Source organism: Oryza sativa, chromosome 5 (assembly GCF_034140825.1).
Source record: "Oryza sativa Japonica Group chromosome 5, ASM3414082v1".
Lineage (NCBI taxonomy): Eukaryota > Viridiplantae > Streptophyta > Magnoliopsida > Poales > Poaceae > Oryza > Oryza sativa.
The window spans coordinates 25,144,028-25,161,777 of record NC_089039.1 but is presented as its reverse complement, the minus strand read 5'-3'; the positions used below and the strand labels follow the sequence as shown (position 1 = coordinate 25,161,777).

At 39.0% G+C, this 17,750-nt stretch overlaps 2 protein-coding genes and 2 pseudogenes across 2 annotated transcripts; 3 read left to right on the top strand and 1 right to left on the bottom strand.

Annotated features, from left to right (window-relative positions):
• Window positions 1-11: 11 nt before the first annotated feature.
• LOC4339260 (uncharacterized) lies at window positions 12-882 on the bottom strand. Its single transcript, XM_015782487.3, has one exon. The coding sequence runs from the start codon at window positions 788-790 to the stop codon at window positions 290-292; it is 501 nt and encodes a 166-aa protein (XP_015637973.1). The 5' UTR covers window positions 791-882; the 3' UTR covers window positions 12-289.
• Window positions 883-2,012: 1,130 nt separating this feature from the next.
• Window positions 2,013-3,994, top strand: LOC4339259 (ribosome production factor 2 homolog; annotated as a pseudogene).
• A 2,567-nt stretch (window positions 3,995-6,561) lies between these two features.
• Window positions 6,562-9,362, top strand: LOC9269310 (GDSL esterase/lipase At5g45910). The gene is made up of 5 exons (XM_015782486.3): window positions 6,562-6,856; window positions 7,163-7,390; window positions 7,741-7,889; window positions 8,092-8,365; window positions 9,072-9,362. Exons 1-5 carry the CDS (start codon window positions 6,616-6,618, stop codon window positions 9,305-9,307), a joined length of 1,128 nt encoding a protein of 375 aa, XP_015637972.1. The 5' UTR covers window positions 6,562-6,615; the 3' UTR covers window positions 9,308-9,362.
• A 3,244-nt stretch (window positions 9,363-12,606) lies between these two features.
• Window positions 12,607-16,053, top strand: LOC4339258 (GDSL esterase/lipase At5g45910-like; annotated as a pseudogene).
• Window positions 16,054-17,750: the final 1,697 nt, after the last annotated feature.

Below are 17,750 nucleotides of genomic sequence, written 5' to 3'. Positions count from 1 at the left end.
CGCAAAGGTTGTTTACGAGAAATTTGACAAATTTCATTCAAGCGAATGACATGATTTCCTCTAATTTATACCAGATCCGGTAAAGGAAAACGAATACTACACAGCAAAGCAATACATTTGCCTTGCACTTCTTTAGTTCAAGAAGCCAAGAAGAGAGCAGTAAAAAAAAATTGCAGCAACACTGTAATCACAGCTGAATAGCCGCACGAATTCAGTAAATAAACACAAAGAAAAAAGAAGAATCGAAGAATTCCTCTCTTATGCTTCTCTGTTCATCAGTCTCGATGGATCAGACATGGTAACCTGATTGCCAGCTCTTGGCGTACCCGCCGTCGTGTTCGTCGCCGTCGGCGCCGTCGTCGCCGAGGCGGAGCGCGAACGCGAGGGCGAGAGCGGCCCACTCGAGGACGAAGATGGCGGCGCCGAGCCCGCCGACGAGCTCGAGGATCACCTCGCCGTCCTCCTCCCGGACGTAGGACCGCAGCTCGGCGAGGAAGTCGCCGGTGCGGGTGAAGGCGAGCAGCGCGGCGGCACCCTGGAAGATGGCGGTGAGGACGGCGGACGCGGTGTGCGCCGTGTGCGTGCCACCGCCGCCGCCGGGGGCGGTGAAGGAGCCCGAGCAGGCCGCGGCGGCGAGGACGGCGGTGAGGGCGTGGAGGAAGACGAGGAGGAGGCCGCACGGGGACGGGAGGAGGCGGAGGGAGAGCGTGAGGAAGATGCAGCCCGAGGCGGCGCCGAGGAGGAGGTAGTTGCAGAGCAGGAACGCCCTGTGCGTGTGCACCCCCGCCATTGCAAGCACACACAGCGAGCTCGAGCTTCTTGTGTCGATGAACTTGGACGGATTTGCGAGGGAATTCGTTGGGTGAGAGAGAGTGGGATGATGTGGAGGGCGAGAGATGGAGGCGTTAATAAAGGGAGGGAGAGTCTCGCCGGCGACCGTTGGGTGTCGGTGGCGGCGCGGGGGGGTTAACGGCTAGTGCGCGCCTCGGTCGGCGCGGCCTGCACGCTGGGTCCCACGTGGAAGGGAAGAGAAACGTTAGCTATTACCACGTCATCATTATTGATAAAATTAAATAACAATGAATAACCATAGTAAAAAAAAAAGTTCATTCTACTCAAACTATTCCATTTTGATCACTTAACCTTCTAAAATATTTTTTTGGCTTATTTTAACCCTTATAAACTATTAAAAATGGTTTACTTCTTAATAGCATTTGCCATATTTTAAGCTAAAATTTTATAGAACCATAAATAACACCATTAGCAAACATTCAAAATGTTTTCAACTTTTTCCATGACTATTTGACTGAAAGTTAAAACCTTAAATGTTTAAATCAGCCTGGATGCTTCCAACCTACTCCCTTCATATATTTTTGATAGTTATATTTCTAAATCTGAAAAATTTATTTTTGATAGGCATATTTTCAATCCAACAACCTATCTTAATGATTTTCTCGGATTTAATATGCGACTCTTCATTCTTCTACACAAGATTGGCTATATGGGCATCGAGAAATGTAAATATTAATGAATCGCTTATTTACGAGGAATGACTAGTAGCATATTTAAATATATGATAAGTAGAATTACTTATCCTTGTTCTGTGTGTCAAGATGAAATATGGAGTATATAAGTAGTGATGAAAAAAATATTCAAAAAGTTGAGAGGTGCGACGTATGTTGAAACACATTTATCATTACTATCAAATTTCATTGTAAAATACTTTCTCCGATTCATATTATAAAAATTTCTAGCATTGCTCACATTCATATACATGTTAATGAATCTAGACACACATTCAAGTCCATATCAACGTGGACCGTCCGATCTCGTGCTGGACCAGGCTGACCGGCCGTCTCGTGGCAAATTGGGCCGAGTTTTGACAAACCTAAGCCCAAAAGGCGCATGAACATTAGGCCAATCTCGGAGGAGCACTACGAACGATCTGAGCCGTCCAACCTCTCCGACTCCCGCCAATCCCATCCGTCCATCCATCTCTTCCCTCCCCTTCCGCGACACAAGAGAAGACCGCGCCGCCGCTCGCCGCCGACTCCACCTCCCCGTCGCGGCGGCATCGATCGACCGGAGCCGGAGAAGAAGAAGAAGAAGATGGTGGCGATCAGGGCGCCCAAGAGCCACCGCGCCAAGAGGGAGCTCCTCAAGCACGCGCCCAAGCTCGTGAGCGTCCCTCTCGCTCGCTGCTCCTCCGTGAGATTCCGGCCTGAGTTTTCTCCTCTGATGATTTTGATTGAACCAGGTTGAGACCGGCAAGAAGACGCTTGTTCTCCATGGGACCAAGACCAGCGCGGTGCTGAACTCCGTGCTCGCAGATTTGTTCCACCTGAAGCGTGATAATGCCGTCAGGTACTCCAAGAAGAATGAGAACATCAGGCCGTTCGAGAGCGGCGGCGAAACTTCGCTTGAGTTCTTCTCACTCAAGACGGATTGCAGCCTAATTGTAGTAAGTTCAATTTATTCTATCTGCAATTATAGATTGTTATTGTTATTTCTAGCGATTTGGTAGTGTCGAGGAGAGGTGGAGCTAAACTGTGAACTAAACTATGAACTTGACACCACTTACGTGGAACCTATCTGAAGCTTACTCCGTGCCTATTCCAAGTGCTTGTAGTTCCATAATTTTTATTTAAATGTGGTAGTAACCAAGTGATGTGTTTTAAGAGATTATGTTTATGTACCGTTTTGACTGTAAACTTTCTTTTTGTTGTTCTTGTTATTCCAGTATGGTTCTCACTCAAAGAAGAGGCCCAACAATCTTGTTTTGGGAAGGACTTATGATCACCATATATATGACCTTGTTGAAGTAGGAGTTGAGAACTACAAATAAATTGAATCATATGTCTATGATAAGAAACTGGCACCTAAGCTTGGCTCAAAGCCTTTCTTTACCTTCATTGGGGAGCATTTTGAAAGTGTTGAAGAGCTGAAGCATTTGAAGGAAGTGCTGCTTGATCTTTTCAGAGGAGAGGTGTGCATCTTTTTTATTTGTCGATTTGCACATTGTGAATAGATAATACATTGAGCTTTGGCATAACCTGTTTGCTACTGATGTAGGTGGTAGAGAATCTGAATCTTGCCGGTGTAGATCGGGTATTTGTGTGCACAGCAATATCCCCTACCACTGTCTACTTGATGCACTGTGCTCTCCGTCTGAAACGGTCTGGCACATCTATTCCTAGAATGGAGCTGGTTGAAGTTGGACCTTCGATGGACCTAGTAGTTAGGCGGCACCGATATCCAGCTGAAAGTTTGAAGAAGGAAGCAATGAAGACTGCCGATCATGCTAAGAAGGTAAAACCAATTGATCACTAACTGTCTTTGTTCATTTCATTATTGCTAGGTTGCTAATAAGATTGCACCTTTGGTGCCATTAGCCTAAGCAACTATTGCTCCTTTTCTTGCGTTCATGCTAAGAAAGACCCTTCAGTCACCACTATGGTATTCACAATTACTATGGACCTTCTCGCAGATGAAAAATGTCACGAAGGATCCTGTGCAGGGCAAGTTGGGCAAGGTCTACATTCCAGACCAGCAGGTAAGAGTTTGTTTTGTTTTTCCTTCAGCTGTAAAGGTTGAACTTGCCTTTTGACATCCTAATCTGATTCATGGTTTTGACTGTTAAAGATTGCAAAGATGTCTTTATCAAACGACATCAAGGGGCTCAAGAGGGAGCGCCGTGAGGCCAAGAAAAACAAGGAGCACACGAAGAAGCAAAAGATAAACGTTGAGTGAAGAAAGCTGAAGGCTATTCATTTTTTGTTGACAATTGGCCAGGTCAGATTAAAGGGTTCTGTGGGGTAACTGCTCCAACTCTTGCGTTAACCATGGGGAAGTCACCTTGCTGTTAGATTGAGTGGTATATTAGTTGAGTACCATATAACCATCCTCTAGTTTTTGCCTTTGTAATGAATTCCACAACAATATTGAGCATGCTGGACTTAACATGAAATTTTAATCAGATATATTTTTTTGAGTATATTGTTTCAACAATTCTTATTTCTGGCTTTCTGCATAGGGGATCGCTAATTAGCGGTCAGTTGCGCGGCTCCCTGCACGTGGGAGCCCATTATGCAGTTTTCAGCCTGTTACCGTTCTTTTCTTTATATATAAAATGCAGACTTAGTCCATTTCTATCGTGTGGGCTTAGCCCGTTTACCCTTATTTTTTCATTTTTGATATAAAATACAGGCTTGTCCAATTTTCTTCATTTTCATCATGTGGGTTGGCCCGTTTTAACCAAAGTTTGTACTATACGTATATAAAATTTGTATTTATATGTACATTTTCTCTATAAAAAATATATACATACACAACAAAATTATACATATACGAATATTTCTTATACAAACATTTTATGTATATATACAAAATTTATACGTATATACTATATATACACACAAATTTTGCAAAATTTGTGATGTCACCCTGACCCACATGTCATTAACTCATATGGGTCCTACATGTCATTGAGATACGGGTGGCATATATCAAATCTTGCAAAATTAGGGTGGCATGGTTCCAACAAACCCTACTATGTAGTTATACAAAGTTTGTATATACATACATACATACTAGTACAGACGTGCGTATAGGTCTGAGCACGCGCACGCCCATCAGGGGTTTACTGCATAGCTGTGAGATGTGTTGAATTTTGCCATCTTGTGAATTCTAAAACCATTGTGAATTTGTAGCGGCTATAAAAATCTTGGCATGAGGTGCTGATAAGATGGTTGAGAACTTGACGTAGCCCTTGTAAATAAATTTGTAAAGGTGGTGCTTTGACGAACTGCGAGCGTGTGTCTGTTGTCGGGGCATGTTGTACAGCTTCTCTTTTATCTATTAATATACTTTGGCCGGCTGTCTTCGTCGGCCCGACGAAAAAAGAAGATTTGATAATCTTGAGCCCAAATTAATTGATGGATTGGAATTCCAAGATTATCTGTATATTGTAATTGCAGAAAGGCTCTTTCTTAACATACTTTGTACAGTTTTTTCTTCCCTTAATATATGAAAATCACCGTGGAGGCTTCCTCCACTGTTTCGCGGTAAAAAAAAATTTACAGAAAGGTTCTTAAGTTCTTTCAAGGCGTACCATTAAAAGTTTGAAACCATCAAGTGGTTAGCGGTTTTCGAACACGGTTTATATGTAATTAAATTAAGGCAAAATTGGTTATATAGCATCGAAAGTTCACGTTTTTGGTTTTATAGCACCGAAAGTTACCGGTTCACTTTAATAGCACCCAAAGTTTACCATGTTCCCATTTTTAACACTTCCGTCAATTCTCGATCGTTTTCCGTCCGTCTTGATCCAGCCACACACACGATATGACGTTTCTACCCCTCACAAGTACAAGTGTAATGCATGTCAATGAGGGGTAGAAATGTCATATCATGTGTGTGGCTGGATCAATAACCATCAAGACGGACGGAAAAATTGACGGAAGTGCTAAAAATGGGAATATGGTGAACTTTGGATGCTATTAAAGTGAACCGGTAACTTTCGGTGCTATAAAACCAAAAACGTGAACTTTCGATGCTATATAACCAATTTTGCCTTAAATTAAAGACCAACTCTACCTAGCTAGCTTCTCTGAAACGGCATCTATCGAATTGCAAATCCAGCCATTCTGTGACGTTTAAGATAGCACGGCGAATCCAGGGTGTCAAAGTGGACTTTTATACCAAATAATGGCTCAAATAGTCAAATTGCACTTTATGATTGTTATCACAAATCTTCTGCCTTACAACCGCAATCCTTCCGTTCTTTTTTTACATGCTGTTGATGTCATTCTGACAGTCTCCTAAGAATATACTTGACCGATGTTTTTATCCAGTATATATATGTATTCATAAGAAAAGTTCAAAATACAACAAGGAAATATTTTTCATGAAAAATCTATTAATAGTATTTTTTACATATCAAAATTTAATTATTACATATATCAACGAGTTAAGATGTTAAGTCAACATTCTAAGGCCTCATCTATCTTTATCTATTTCTTTTATCTAGCTAGATCTATATATAACTACCAGTATAGAAAGCACAAATTTGAAATTGTTGCAATAACTACATATTGGATGGACCGTATCCTGGAGATTTGCCTCTACTTGATCCAATAGCTCAGATTTATAGCTGGATCTTTATTCTTAAGCCACTCCTAAATAATTATGCAAAACATCGTATTAAATGAAAATGAAAATGAACTAACATATATAGTCTTTGTCATGTTATTCCCAAGACTTACTTCGACACAACTAGTAATATTTGCACAATCAATCATGATAAAAACGTGCACTGTATGTGTACGACTACTAGTTTATTAAGAACGGAAAGGGAATAAAACTTATGCTCTTTGTCAACGACGATATATATATAGATATATTTAGATGGATTGAAAATTGTATTGATCAAGCAACAACAGCCACCTCAGTTTGACAAAGGGCTACGTACCTATGTTACTAATTTATGTCTTAAACAATTGATTATATACATCCAAGCATATCTCCATACGGTTATAAGTAACTAGGTAGTCCTCATCTTCTCGTGTATCTTTGGTTTTCTTCCCATTTCTATAGCAGGTAGCAAACAAATTAAGCATGGAGCTCAAACTTGTATTCTTCCTCGTCTTCCTCTTCTGTATTTCTGGTGCGAGTTCTATCTCGCACTATTTCACCTCGATATTTTCCCTTGGAGACTCGTACATCGACACCGGCAACTTCGTGATCATGGCACCTTCCGGTCTGCCATTGCGGTACGACAAGCTTCCTTATGGCATGACCTTCTTTGGCCACCCCACAGGTCGCATGAGTGATGGGAGAGTCATCGTTGATTTCATTGGTAAGTTGAGTAATGATCAACTAATTTGGCATTTCATGATTTTCTTTTCACATAGGCAAACCATGAATTAATTGCAATTATTTGAAGACAGAATAATCTTCAAATCTTCAGACTAATTTAGAGAGTGGGACAGACAAATGAATCCCTGCAAAGATAACTCCTCTGAAGGACTGAAATCTCTTAACTTCCTAAAAATTATATATGCTACGAAAGGATAACTATTCAGTACCTGCATGCAAGTATTTGCACGATTGGTTTGGGTACTAAAGCTCTAACTATTCGTTGACATGCATGGTTAATTTGTAGCCGAGGAGTTTGAGCTCCCTCTCCTTCCAGCCTCCATGGCGAATAGCTCGAGTGTCTCCAATGGCGTAAACTTCGCCGTCGGCGGCGCATTGGCGACTGGCATTGACTACTTCGAGAGGAACAATATTGTGTCGTTCAAGCTTCTGAACACTTCTCTGGATGTGCAGCTGGGTTGGTTCGAGCAGCTCAAGCCATCCATTTGCAACACCACTACTGAACAAGCCAATGGTAAGTGGATGGCATCGAAAATTCTCTCAACCATAGGGAACAAAATATGTATATATTATCTTCTCAATCATCGGAAATTATTACTTCCCCCATCCCATAATATAAGGCATGGTTAAACTTGTCACAATCTTTAAAACTAATCTTTGACTTAAAATTTCTCATATACTATAAGGTTTATTGCAACAAATAATAAATTTAAATGTCACTCCAATGATATTAATTTTAACAAATAAAATTTAATTTATATTATAATAATTACTAGTCATTTTTTTTTAAAGTTGAATCTTCGAATATGTACACGTCTTATATTATAGAGAGGGAGTATCAAGAAAACTGATCGGTCTCTACAGGGTTCAAGAATTGTTTTGGTAAATCACTTTTCTTCGTTGGGGAGTTTGGGGTGAACGATTACGACTTCCTGTGGATGGCAGGGAAGAGCAAACAAGAGGTTGAGTCTTATGTGCCACAAGTCGTGAGAAAAATCACCATGGGCGTGGAGGTATCCAGCACATTTTACTCTCTTCTTTTTCAAACACATCACGGTCATTTACTCAATTTTTTTACCCTTCTTTTTTTTTCAAAGACATCACAGTCATTTACTAAAACTTTTACCCTTCTCATTACTTTAAAGACTTGGAAAAGTCGAGTTCCAATCGTTGGAATCAAAAGAAAGATAATTCTATCTTAATATGAATATTCAGATGCTCATCAACCAAGGCGCGATTTACGTGGTGGTGGCTGGGAATCCACCAAACGGGTGCGCACCGGCGCTTCTCACTGTCCTCATGAGCCCCAACAGGACAGACTATGATGGCCTCGGCTGCCTTGGCGCCCTCAACGGCGTGGCCAAGCGCCATAACATGATGCTCCGTGTAGCTCTCGGTAGGCTTAGGGGCAAGTATCCCCATGCCAAGATCATCTTCGCCGACTTCTACCAACCCATCATCCAAGTCATGCGGAACCCTAGCCATTTCGGTATGCTACATTCCAAGCTTTCTTGAAAGTAATATGCACCAACTAGTTCATACAATATATTACCTCTGTTTTATATTATAGGTCGTTTTGATTTTTTTTACTCAAATCTCTTCAAGTATGATCAAGTTTATAGAAAAATTTAATATCTATAATACAAATTGAGTTTTATTAAACGTAACATTAAATATGTTTTAATAATATGTGTCTTATGTTAAAAATATTGCTCAACTCAAAAAAGGTTAGTTAAGAAAAAGTCAAAATGACTTATAATACGAAACATATGTAGTATATATATTTTTTGTACGCAATCATGCATAAGATATACTCCCTCCGTCCCATAATATAAAGGATTTTGAGTTTTTGCTTGCACTGTTTGACCACTCGTTTTATTCAAAAAAATTTGTGCAAATATAAAAAACGAAAAGTTGTGCTTAAAGTACTTTGGATAATAAAGTAAGTCAAAAAAATAAATAATAATTCCAATATTTTTAATAAGACGAGTGATCAAACAGTACAAACAAAAACTCAAAATCCCTTATATTATGGGATGGAGGGAGTACAAATAGTTTACCCATCGAAATTGGCAAAGATTATAGGAATTGTTTGTGCTTTCGTTCTCAAACACGATGACAATTCTACGGTGTGCATCACTGAGATAGTGACCGGAGTTTAATTTGTCTCAACATTTGCAATATTAATTATTCAGGGTTCGCAAGCGACGGCCTTCTCAAGGCTTGCTGCGGCACCGGTGGCACCTACAACTTCAACGTCAGCTCCGCGTGCGCCTTACCTGGAGTGGTCGCTTGCAAGGATCCATCGGCCTCGATATCCTGGGATGGGATTCACTACACGGAGGCCATCAACCGGTTCGTTGCCAAGGGGTGGCTCTATGGTCCTTATGCTGATCCCCCAATTTTGACTGCTATCCACCACCATCACTGATTTGTTGAGAGCAAAAACCATGACATGATTAATCCTAGCAGCATGGTAAATGTAATCTATGGCTGTGATTAGTTCCCTTCGAACTTTCAAAAATTCCGTCACATCAAATGTTTGGACACATGCATAGAGTATTAATGTGGACGAAAAAAAACCAGTTGCACAGTTTGCATGTAAATTGCGAGACGAATCTTTTGAGCCTAATACGCCATGATTTGACAATGTGGTGCTACAGTAAATATTTGTTAATGGCGGATTAATTAGCCTTAATAAATTCGTCTCGCGGTTTACAGGTGGAATCTGTAATTTGTTTTGTTATTAGTCTACGTTTAATACTTAAAATATTATCCGTATACGTTAAAAAAAATTTGGAGGAGGAACTAAACACGGCCTATATCAGTGTGTACAATCAATCTGTAGTTGGACATTATTGTTTGAATTTTTTTTATTAATATTTCGTTTTAAAATGAGCTAGCTCCGGCAGGCTGTCCGTGGACGCTTCATGGAGGCAACCGCTTCTATGGCGGATGTTGTTGTCTCCGGCTGCGGGCAAGACAGCGGCAGGCAGGTTGGTGGCGTAGTGACGCCTGGGATGAACGAAGCCGTGCCTCAGAGGGAGACCAGAGCTCCGTGGGCCGTTTTGGGCTGGACCTGGATCGGAGTACACCTAAAACAAATTCACACCGCCTCTACTTCTGGTAAATCAAAGGGTAAATCTTTCAGATGCTGTCAAAGAAAAAATTAGAAAAACCAGAAAACCGATGGGTTGACGCCAAAGTTTCTATAAAAAAAAAACCATATTTTGACGAATGTGGTTATGACCCAAATTCGGCCCAAGCAAACAGTAAAGTATATCATCGTATAAGTTACCTTTGTAATAACTTCGACAGTACTGACCCCTCTTTGAAAAGAAAAGGGAAAGGAAATGCTAGGGGTACCTCCTTGCCAGCGCCCTTATAGTACCAATGAGTATTAGTTGATTGATGAGGGAATTACGTACAATAGCAATCCAAAAAAAAAGTTGATCATGCCAGTCAGCATGGAAATTTGAGCAGCTATATGTTCTGCGATTTTTTTTTATCACGGACTAATTTTTTTAAAAAATAGTGCAAAAGTTGTGGTGGCACCACTACTCTCTTTCATAGTACTCCCTCCGTCTCAAAATAAGTACAGTTTTGCACTGTTCATGTTCAACTTTTGACCATTCGTCTTATTTAAAATTTTTTTATGATTTATATTTTTATTGTTATTAGATGATAAAACATAAATAGTACTTTATGTGTGACTATTTTTTTAAAAAAATTTCATAAATTTTTTAAATAAGACGAACGGTCAAACGTCGGACACGGTTCCTACGGCTGCACTTATTTTGGGACGGAGGTAGTAATATAAATGATATCTAGCTGCTTCGTAAATCATAGCCCTGAGGATAAGATTTTTGGAGGTCTGGGGAAGCCTCAATTCAAATTGCCCAGCTTCCTAAAACTCTCATCTTTGGGTTGGCTCACCTGACAATCCAAGTCATGCAGTAGACTACTACTCCCTCCGTCCCAAAAAAAGGCAAACCTTGAGTTTCCGTGTCCAATTTTGACTGTCCGTCTTATATGAAATTTTTTTATAATTCATATTTTTATTGTTGTTAGATGATAAAACATGATTAATATTTTATGCGTGACTTGTCTTTTTAAATTTTTTTAATATTTTTTTCAAATAAGACAGACGGTCAAACGTTGAGCACGGAAACCAGGGTTTGTTTTTTTTTTTGGACAGAGGGAGTACTAGTAGACTACAGTGAGACAGTATTGAGGACCTGAGTCTACCAGTCTTTTCAAAATTTTCAACTCTTTCATGTGAACAAGATGTGGTTTTCAATAATTGAGGAAAGAACTAATTAGCGCATACGCGCCAGATGTCGAACTCGCGCATACGTCCACCTGGTACACGTGTCGTTAGCGCAGTGGTCAAAACCGGAGTCTGAGAAAAAAACGTGACTAGTACCATGATTAGTTTTGATTTTTCTTCTGGTAATTATGGCGTATATCCCTATTAGAAAACGTCATTATCGATGTGATTAATTTGATCTTTCGCTTTTTAATTACGCCATATTAGAAAACAAGATTAGCTCTGGGAGTAATTAGTACCGATTTTTTCTTTTCGCCGCGTTCAACCATATTTTGTTCAAATATAGTTTAAGACTTCCAACTCAGCTCAGATTTGAAAACTTTTAACTCAAAATTTAAATTTTTTGAAGTCAAAATTTGAAAACTTTCAACTTTTAATCTCAAATTTGAAAACCTTCAACTCAAATTTTAAATTTTCAACCTAGATTTGAAAACTTTCAAGTCAAACTTGATAACTTTCAACTCAAATTTAAAAACTTTCAACTCAAAATTTTAAAACTTTCAACTCAAAATTTGAAAACTTTCAACACAAAATTAAAAACTTTCAACTCGAAATTTAAATTTTTTGAAGTCAAATTTTGAAAACTTTCAAGTTTTCATCTCAAATTTGAAAAACTTTCAATTCAAATTTAAAACTTTCAACCTATATTTGAAAACTTTCAAGTCAAATTAAAAAACTTTCAACTCAAAATTTGAAAACTTTCAACACAAAATTTGAAAACTTTCAAGTCAATATTTGAAAACTTTCAAGTGAAAATAAAAAATTTTCAATTTTATATTTTGTAAAGAGGAGTGCGAAAGATTGAAAAAAAATGGAAAGAAACAGCAAAAAAAAAAGAAAAGAAAAAAGATCGGGAAAAAAAATGTGAACAAAAAACAAAAAGGCCCGTGGGGATTGGCACAGCTGGCGGCGTGTGCTAGGATCCCATAATTGATGGCTTGAGATTCCAGGACGCTCGGTACTATGTCATTACCAAAGAAAATTTCTTTCAAGCTACCATTAATCAATCAAGCAGTTTTCTGAAGATTGTCTGTAATTCAGACCAACGCAGCTTTTCTGAAACGGCGTCAATAACAAGCGGAGCCAACACATCTGTAACGGTGAAGCCGTGATCATCTCACAGCGTCTCTGGGTTGGTCAAGTGGATCTTTACCCAAATATTGACTCAACTTGCATTTTTGTAACATCACAATTCTTTCGTCCTGCAATTATAACCTTTATGGTCTTTGATATTTTCCAGCTTGGTTGCAATATTCTGGATTGACCAATAAGAAGGATCACCTCGGTTGTCAAATCGTACCTGAAGACTTGATCACTTAAACAACGTGTATTACTACTTCTCAAGTCTTAAACAGTGTTACTTTTATAAAGCATATGATCATCTCCATGTGATTATAAGTGGCTTGCAAACCCCTCAACTTCTCATGTGTCTCTGGTGTTCTCTCCTCAAATTTTTTCTAGCAAGTAGCATCATGGAGCTCAAGCTTGTATTCTCCATTGCCTTCATCTTCTGTCTCTCCCATATGAGCTCTACCTCGCATTTTTTCATCTCGATGTTTTCTCTTGGAGACTCGTACATCGACACCGGTAATTTCGTCATCATGGCAACTCCGGTAGCGCCCGTATGGAATGACAAGCCTCCTTACGGCATGTCATTCTTTGGTCATCCCACTGGCCGCGTAAGTGATGGAAGAGTCATTATCGATTTCATTGGTAAGTTGAGTATTTATGCCCTTGTTTCGTGCATGTGGCCCACTCAATTATGTAAAATATATGGAAAAAAGAATTGAAGCATGGTTGTTGTATTATACATCTATGAACAAACACGCAAGATTAAATTCAATATATGTACACTGAAAGAAAATAACTGTGAACACGATCACACACACCTTTTGTGGTTTGAATTGTTATTTTTTCTACTCCCAGTATCTAATTAATTTGGAGTAGCATGTTTGTGAATCAATATGTGACATCATAATCTGTATATTTTTTTTCATATTTTTTAATAGCTATTTGGGCCACATGCACACGAAGATGTATGTCCTTTGGGGCTTAAAACGCTTTCTTGAGTAACGTTCAAAGATTCAGGGTGCTACACAAACAATTCTTTCAAGTTAACTCCTAGAAATACTTCTAGCAAATTATACCAGGAGAATTCAGAATTCTATTGTGAACTTGCATGCTCGTTAATTATGTGCACCATTGAGTTGCACGTACTAACCAGTTCGTCCAAAATATTATTCCCTCCGTTTTTTAATATATGATGTTTTTTATTTTGTTTGATACGTTTGATCAGTCATCTTATTAAAAAAATATAACTATCATTTATTTTATTATGACTTGATTTATCGTCAAATATTCTTTAAGCATGACTTAAATTTTCTTATATGTACACAAAAATTTTGAATAATACGAATGGTTAAACATTTATCAAAAAGTCAACGACACCATATATTACAAAACGAAGGTATTCCCTCTGTCTCAAAATATAAGCATTGTTAATTATGAATCTGGACAACTATGTGTCCAGATTCATAGCCAAAAATTGTTATATTTTGGGACGGAGGTACTAGTATTAAGTTGACGAGGACGATGAGAGCAATTTACTTACATATTACATGGTACAACTCAGCAGTACTAACTTTTCTTTGTTGTGCTTTCTAGCCGAGGAATTTGGTCTCCCTTTCCTTCCAGCCTCCCTAGCGAATAGCTCAAGTGTCTCCCATGGCGTAAACTTCGCCGTCGGTGGCGCGCCGGCGACTGGCATCGACTACTTCCAGAGGAACAACATTGTGGCATTTAAGCTTCTGAACAGTTCACTTGATGTGCAGCTTGGCTGGTTCGAGGAGCTCAAGCCATCGATTTGCAACACAACCAAAGAAGATGCAAATGGCGAGTAGTCTGAATCATAGGCGCCAATAATCAGCATTGATCTTTATTTTTAGATAATCGAATTCATTCTGGCCTTCAGAGAAGATATAACCAATGAGTATTTGTATCTACTTCGCAGTGGGCTTAAATTGATTTCAACAAACTGCAGATTTCAAGAACTGCTTCAGTAAGTCCCTATTTATCGTTGGAGAGTTTGGAGTGAACGACTACAACTTCATGTGGATGGCTGGGAAGGCCAAACACGAGGTCGAATCATACATGCCTCGAGTCGTGAAAAAAATCACCATGGGAGTGGAGGTACACCCATCACTCAGTGTAATGAGATTTGCACCGATCCAGCAAAAAGTACCTCGAAGTACTGGTACCTCACGGTACTAAATCGTTTGAGATCATTGAATCTAGCTGAGCAGGATGGGCATTGTTAGATCCAACGATCAGAAACGATTTGGTACTGTAGGGTACCGGTACCTCGAGGTATTTTTTGCTGGATTGGAGCAAATCTCCAGTGTAATACCGTGAAGTTTTACTTTGGTTTGAGTTTGTTATGTTTTCAAGAAAAAAGTTTGATCTCTTTGTCACACCATGGCAAAGTTGCTTCTGAATATAAGAAAAATGAGCAATATTTGTCAAGCCACATTCTAAATCTGCAGCTTAATTTGCACATCACAGAGTCTCATCAACCAAGGCGCGGTTTATGTGGTCGTGCCGGGGAACCCACCAACAGGGTGTGCACCAGCACTTCACGCAACGAGTGAGCCCCAACAGGACGGACTACGATGGCCTCGGATGCCTGCGTGCCATCAACAGCGTGGCCAAGAGGCACAACACGCTGCTTCGCGCAGCTCTCGTCAGGCTCAGGCGCAAGTACCCTCATGCCAAGATCATCTTCGCCGACTTCTACCAACCCATCATTCGAGTCACCCAAGAACCTCGCCGATTTGGTACATACTGTGTTCTAGCTTTGTTAAGTTACATACATCAACCAGGATTTTGGCTGTGTATATCTGATTGGATGCAGAGGCTGGGTTTATCCCATTTTCTAATAAAAAAGTGTCAACCAATTTATACAAACGTTTTATAATCAAAACTATGAAAGGATTATGGTCAGTCTTAGGGTCTGTTTGGGGGAGCTTCTAGCTGCTGCAGCTTCTCTTAGAATCTCTAGCTCCCCCAAACAGTTCAGATTGTCACCCAGATTCTGAGAAACCCAGATTCTGAGAATCTGTAGTTGTAGAATCCAAAAAATAAATTAACTAGAACCCAGAAGCTGAAAAACCCAGTTTCTCTAAATTCTCAGAAGTTGGCTACCAATCAGTAAATTCTCAGAATCTTAAACTCCCCAAACAGGACCTTACTAAGGCAGTGGCTTATCTCTGAACATTTACATCTGCAGGATTCGGTGCCGATGGAGTTCTCAAGGCTTGCTGTGGCACTGGTGGCGTGTATAACTGGAACGCAAGCGCTACCTGCGCCATGCCTGGAGTGGTCGCTTGCAAGAATCCAACAGCATCAGTGTCCTGGGACGGGATTCACTACACGGAGGCTGTCTACCGATATGTTGCCAAGGGGTGGCTCTATGGTCCCTACGCTGATCCACCAATTTTGAATGCTATTCGCCATTGATTTGCTGAAACAAATTAACCATCGCATAATCCTTAGCAGCATGGTAAATCTACCAATGTGGTATCAACCTGTTGTTTGAATTGAGATGCAGATGCCTGCCATGTATTTATGGGGGGAAGCACCATTCGTGTAGTGGTGGAGTCGTGAGTCCTAGTGTCCAGTATCGGATTAGTTCTTCTTCTAGATAATTTCCAAAATTTCCGCTGTTTGTGTACTGATTGGGTCGGTGTTACAATAGCATATCATGCAAAAAGAAAAGTGTGTACAACACAGTTTGTAAACAAAACAAAACAAAAAAGAAAAACATTTGCTAGGCATGCTGGTTCTAATTTCTTGCTGTTCTCGTAAGATCAAACAGATGTAGTATCATGGTCGGCCATATGAGCTGACATAGCACATAAATTTGAGCAGTTATATCTACTGTTTCGACGGTTTTGAAGCCATTTTGGAGTTGTAGCTGCTACCGAAAATCTTGGCCCTGAGGTGCTGACAAGAAATTTGGAGCTACCCACAAAAAAGAAAAAAAAAGGAGGAGGATTGGAGCTTAATCAGGGGAAATTTGAACCCAAATTATCAGCCTCTGGGGGAAACTGAATTCAAATTTCCCAGCTTTCATGTTGGCTCAGCTGAGCTTCTGTTGAAACCTGAAATTGATTGCAGAGGAAGCTTCAATTCCATGCGTCGTGTGAATAAAGCTATCTGTGCATTGTCATTACAGAAAAGTTTTTTCAAGCACAAGCAGTTTTCTGAACTTGGTTGTAATTAAAAGACCAACTCGCAATATAGCTTTTCTGAAATTGCGGAGCCAGTCATCCAGCGATTGTGTAATATGCAAGCCCTTATCCCTCGGTGCCTCCGGGGTGGCAACTGGCATAGTGGACTTTTTTTTAAAAAAAGATAATGATTCAGATAGTCAAATTGCAATTTGGTCTTACAATATCCTCCTTAGTCCTTCCATTATTCTCTTTTACATGTTGTTAATGGCATTGTGACAGTCTCCAAGTGTATATTTGATACTACCTCTGGTTTTTTAATAAATGACATCGTTGATTTTTTTAATGCAATTGTTTTTTTTGTGAGTTGTTTTATCACACAAAGTACTTTAAGCATGATTTACAGTAAATTGCACCGACGGTGCATCAACTTGGTAGATGGGTGCAATTTGGTGAAAGAACTTGAGAAATGAAAGTTCTAGTGCAACAACTTGGCAGATAGGTATAATTTAATATAAAAACTTTATAAGTGATCATATAAATGTAATAACTTACAAGGTAGATATGATTTTGATTCAATAAATTAAGAAGTTATGCGGCAACTTAATTATTTGGAGCATTTTTTTATAGATTCAATTTTTAAGTACTTATTTTGACAATATATTGGCGTGTATTTGTATAAGCATATTTTTATTTTTATCCTAATAACTAATAAATAAAAATCAATTAAACTGGATGTAAAAAAATATTATTATGAAGGTGAAGAAAACAAAAAAAAATCTTAAAAGTTAATTGAATGTAAATTGTATGTGAAGTATAATTCTTAAAGATTAAATCCAATATTATAAATATACGTAGGATTACTATATAATTGCATATTGATATCGTGAAAAAAAAATCACCTAGCATATGTTAGCTAAGTTGATGCATCAAAATACTAAATTATCAAGTTCTTGTACTAGAACGCGCCTACTTGTCAAGTTGTTGTACTCGGATGTTCAATTCTCATGTTCTTATACTATATCGCACCCACCTACCAAGTTGTTATACCATGGGTGCAATTTACTTTTTATATCTTATATATTTACATAAAATTTTTGAATAAAACTAATAGTTAGACATATGTTTAAAAGTCAACGATGTTATCTATTAAAAACGAAGGGAGTAATTGTTTATTCCGATCACTTTCATGTAAATGATTAAAATACATCGGCGTGAAAATATTTATCATGAGAAAACTACTAAAAGAATTTTCACATATTATTTTTTTTTGCATACATCAACTTGAAGGTCGCGTCCTAAAACCTCATCTATTT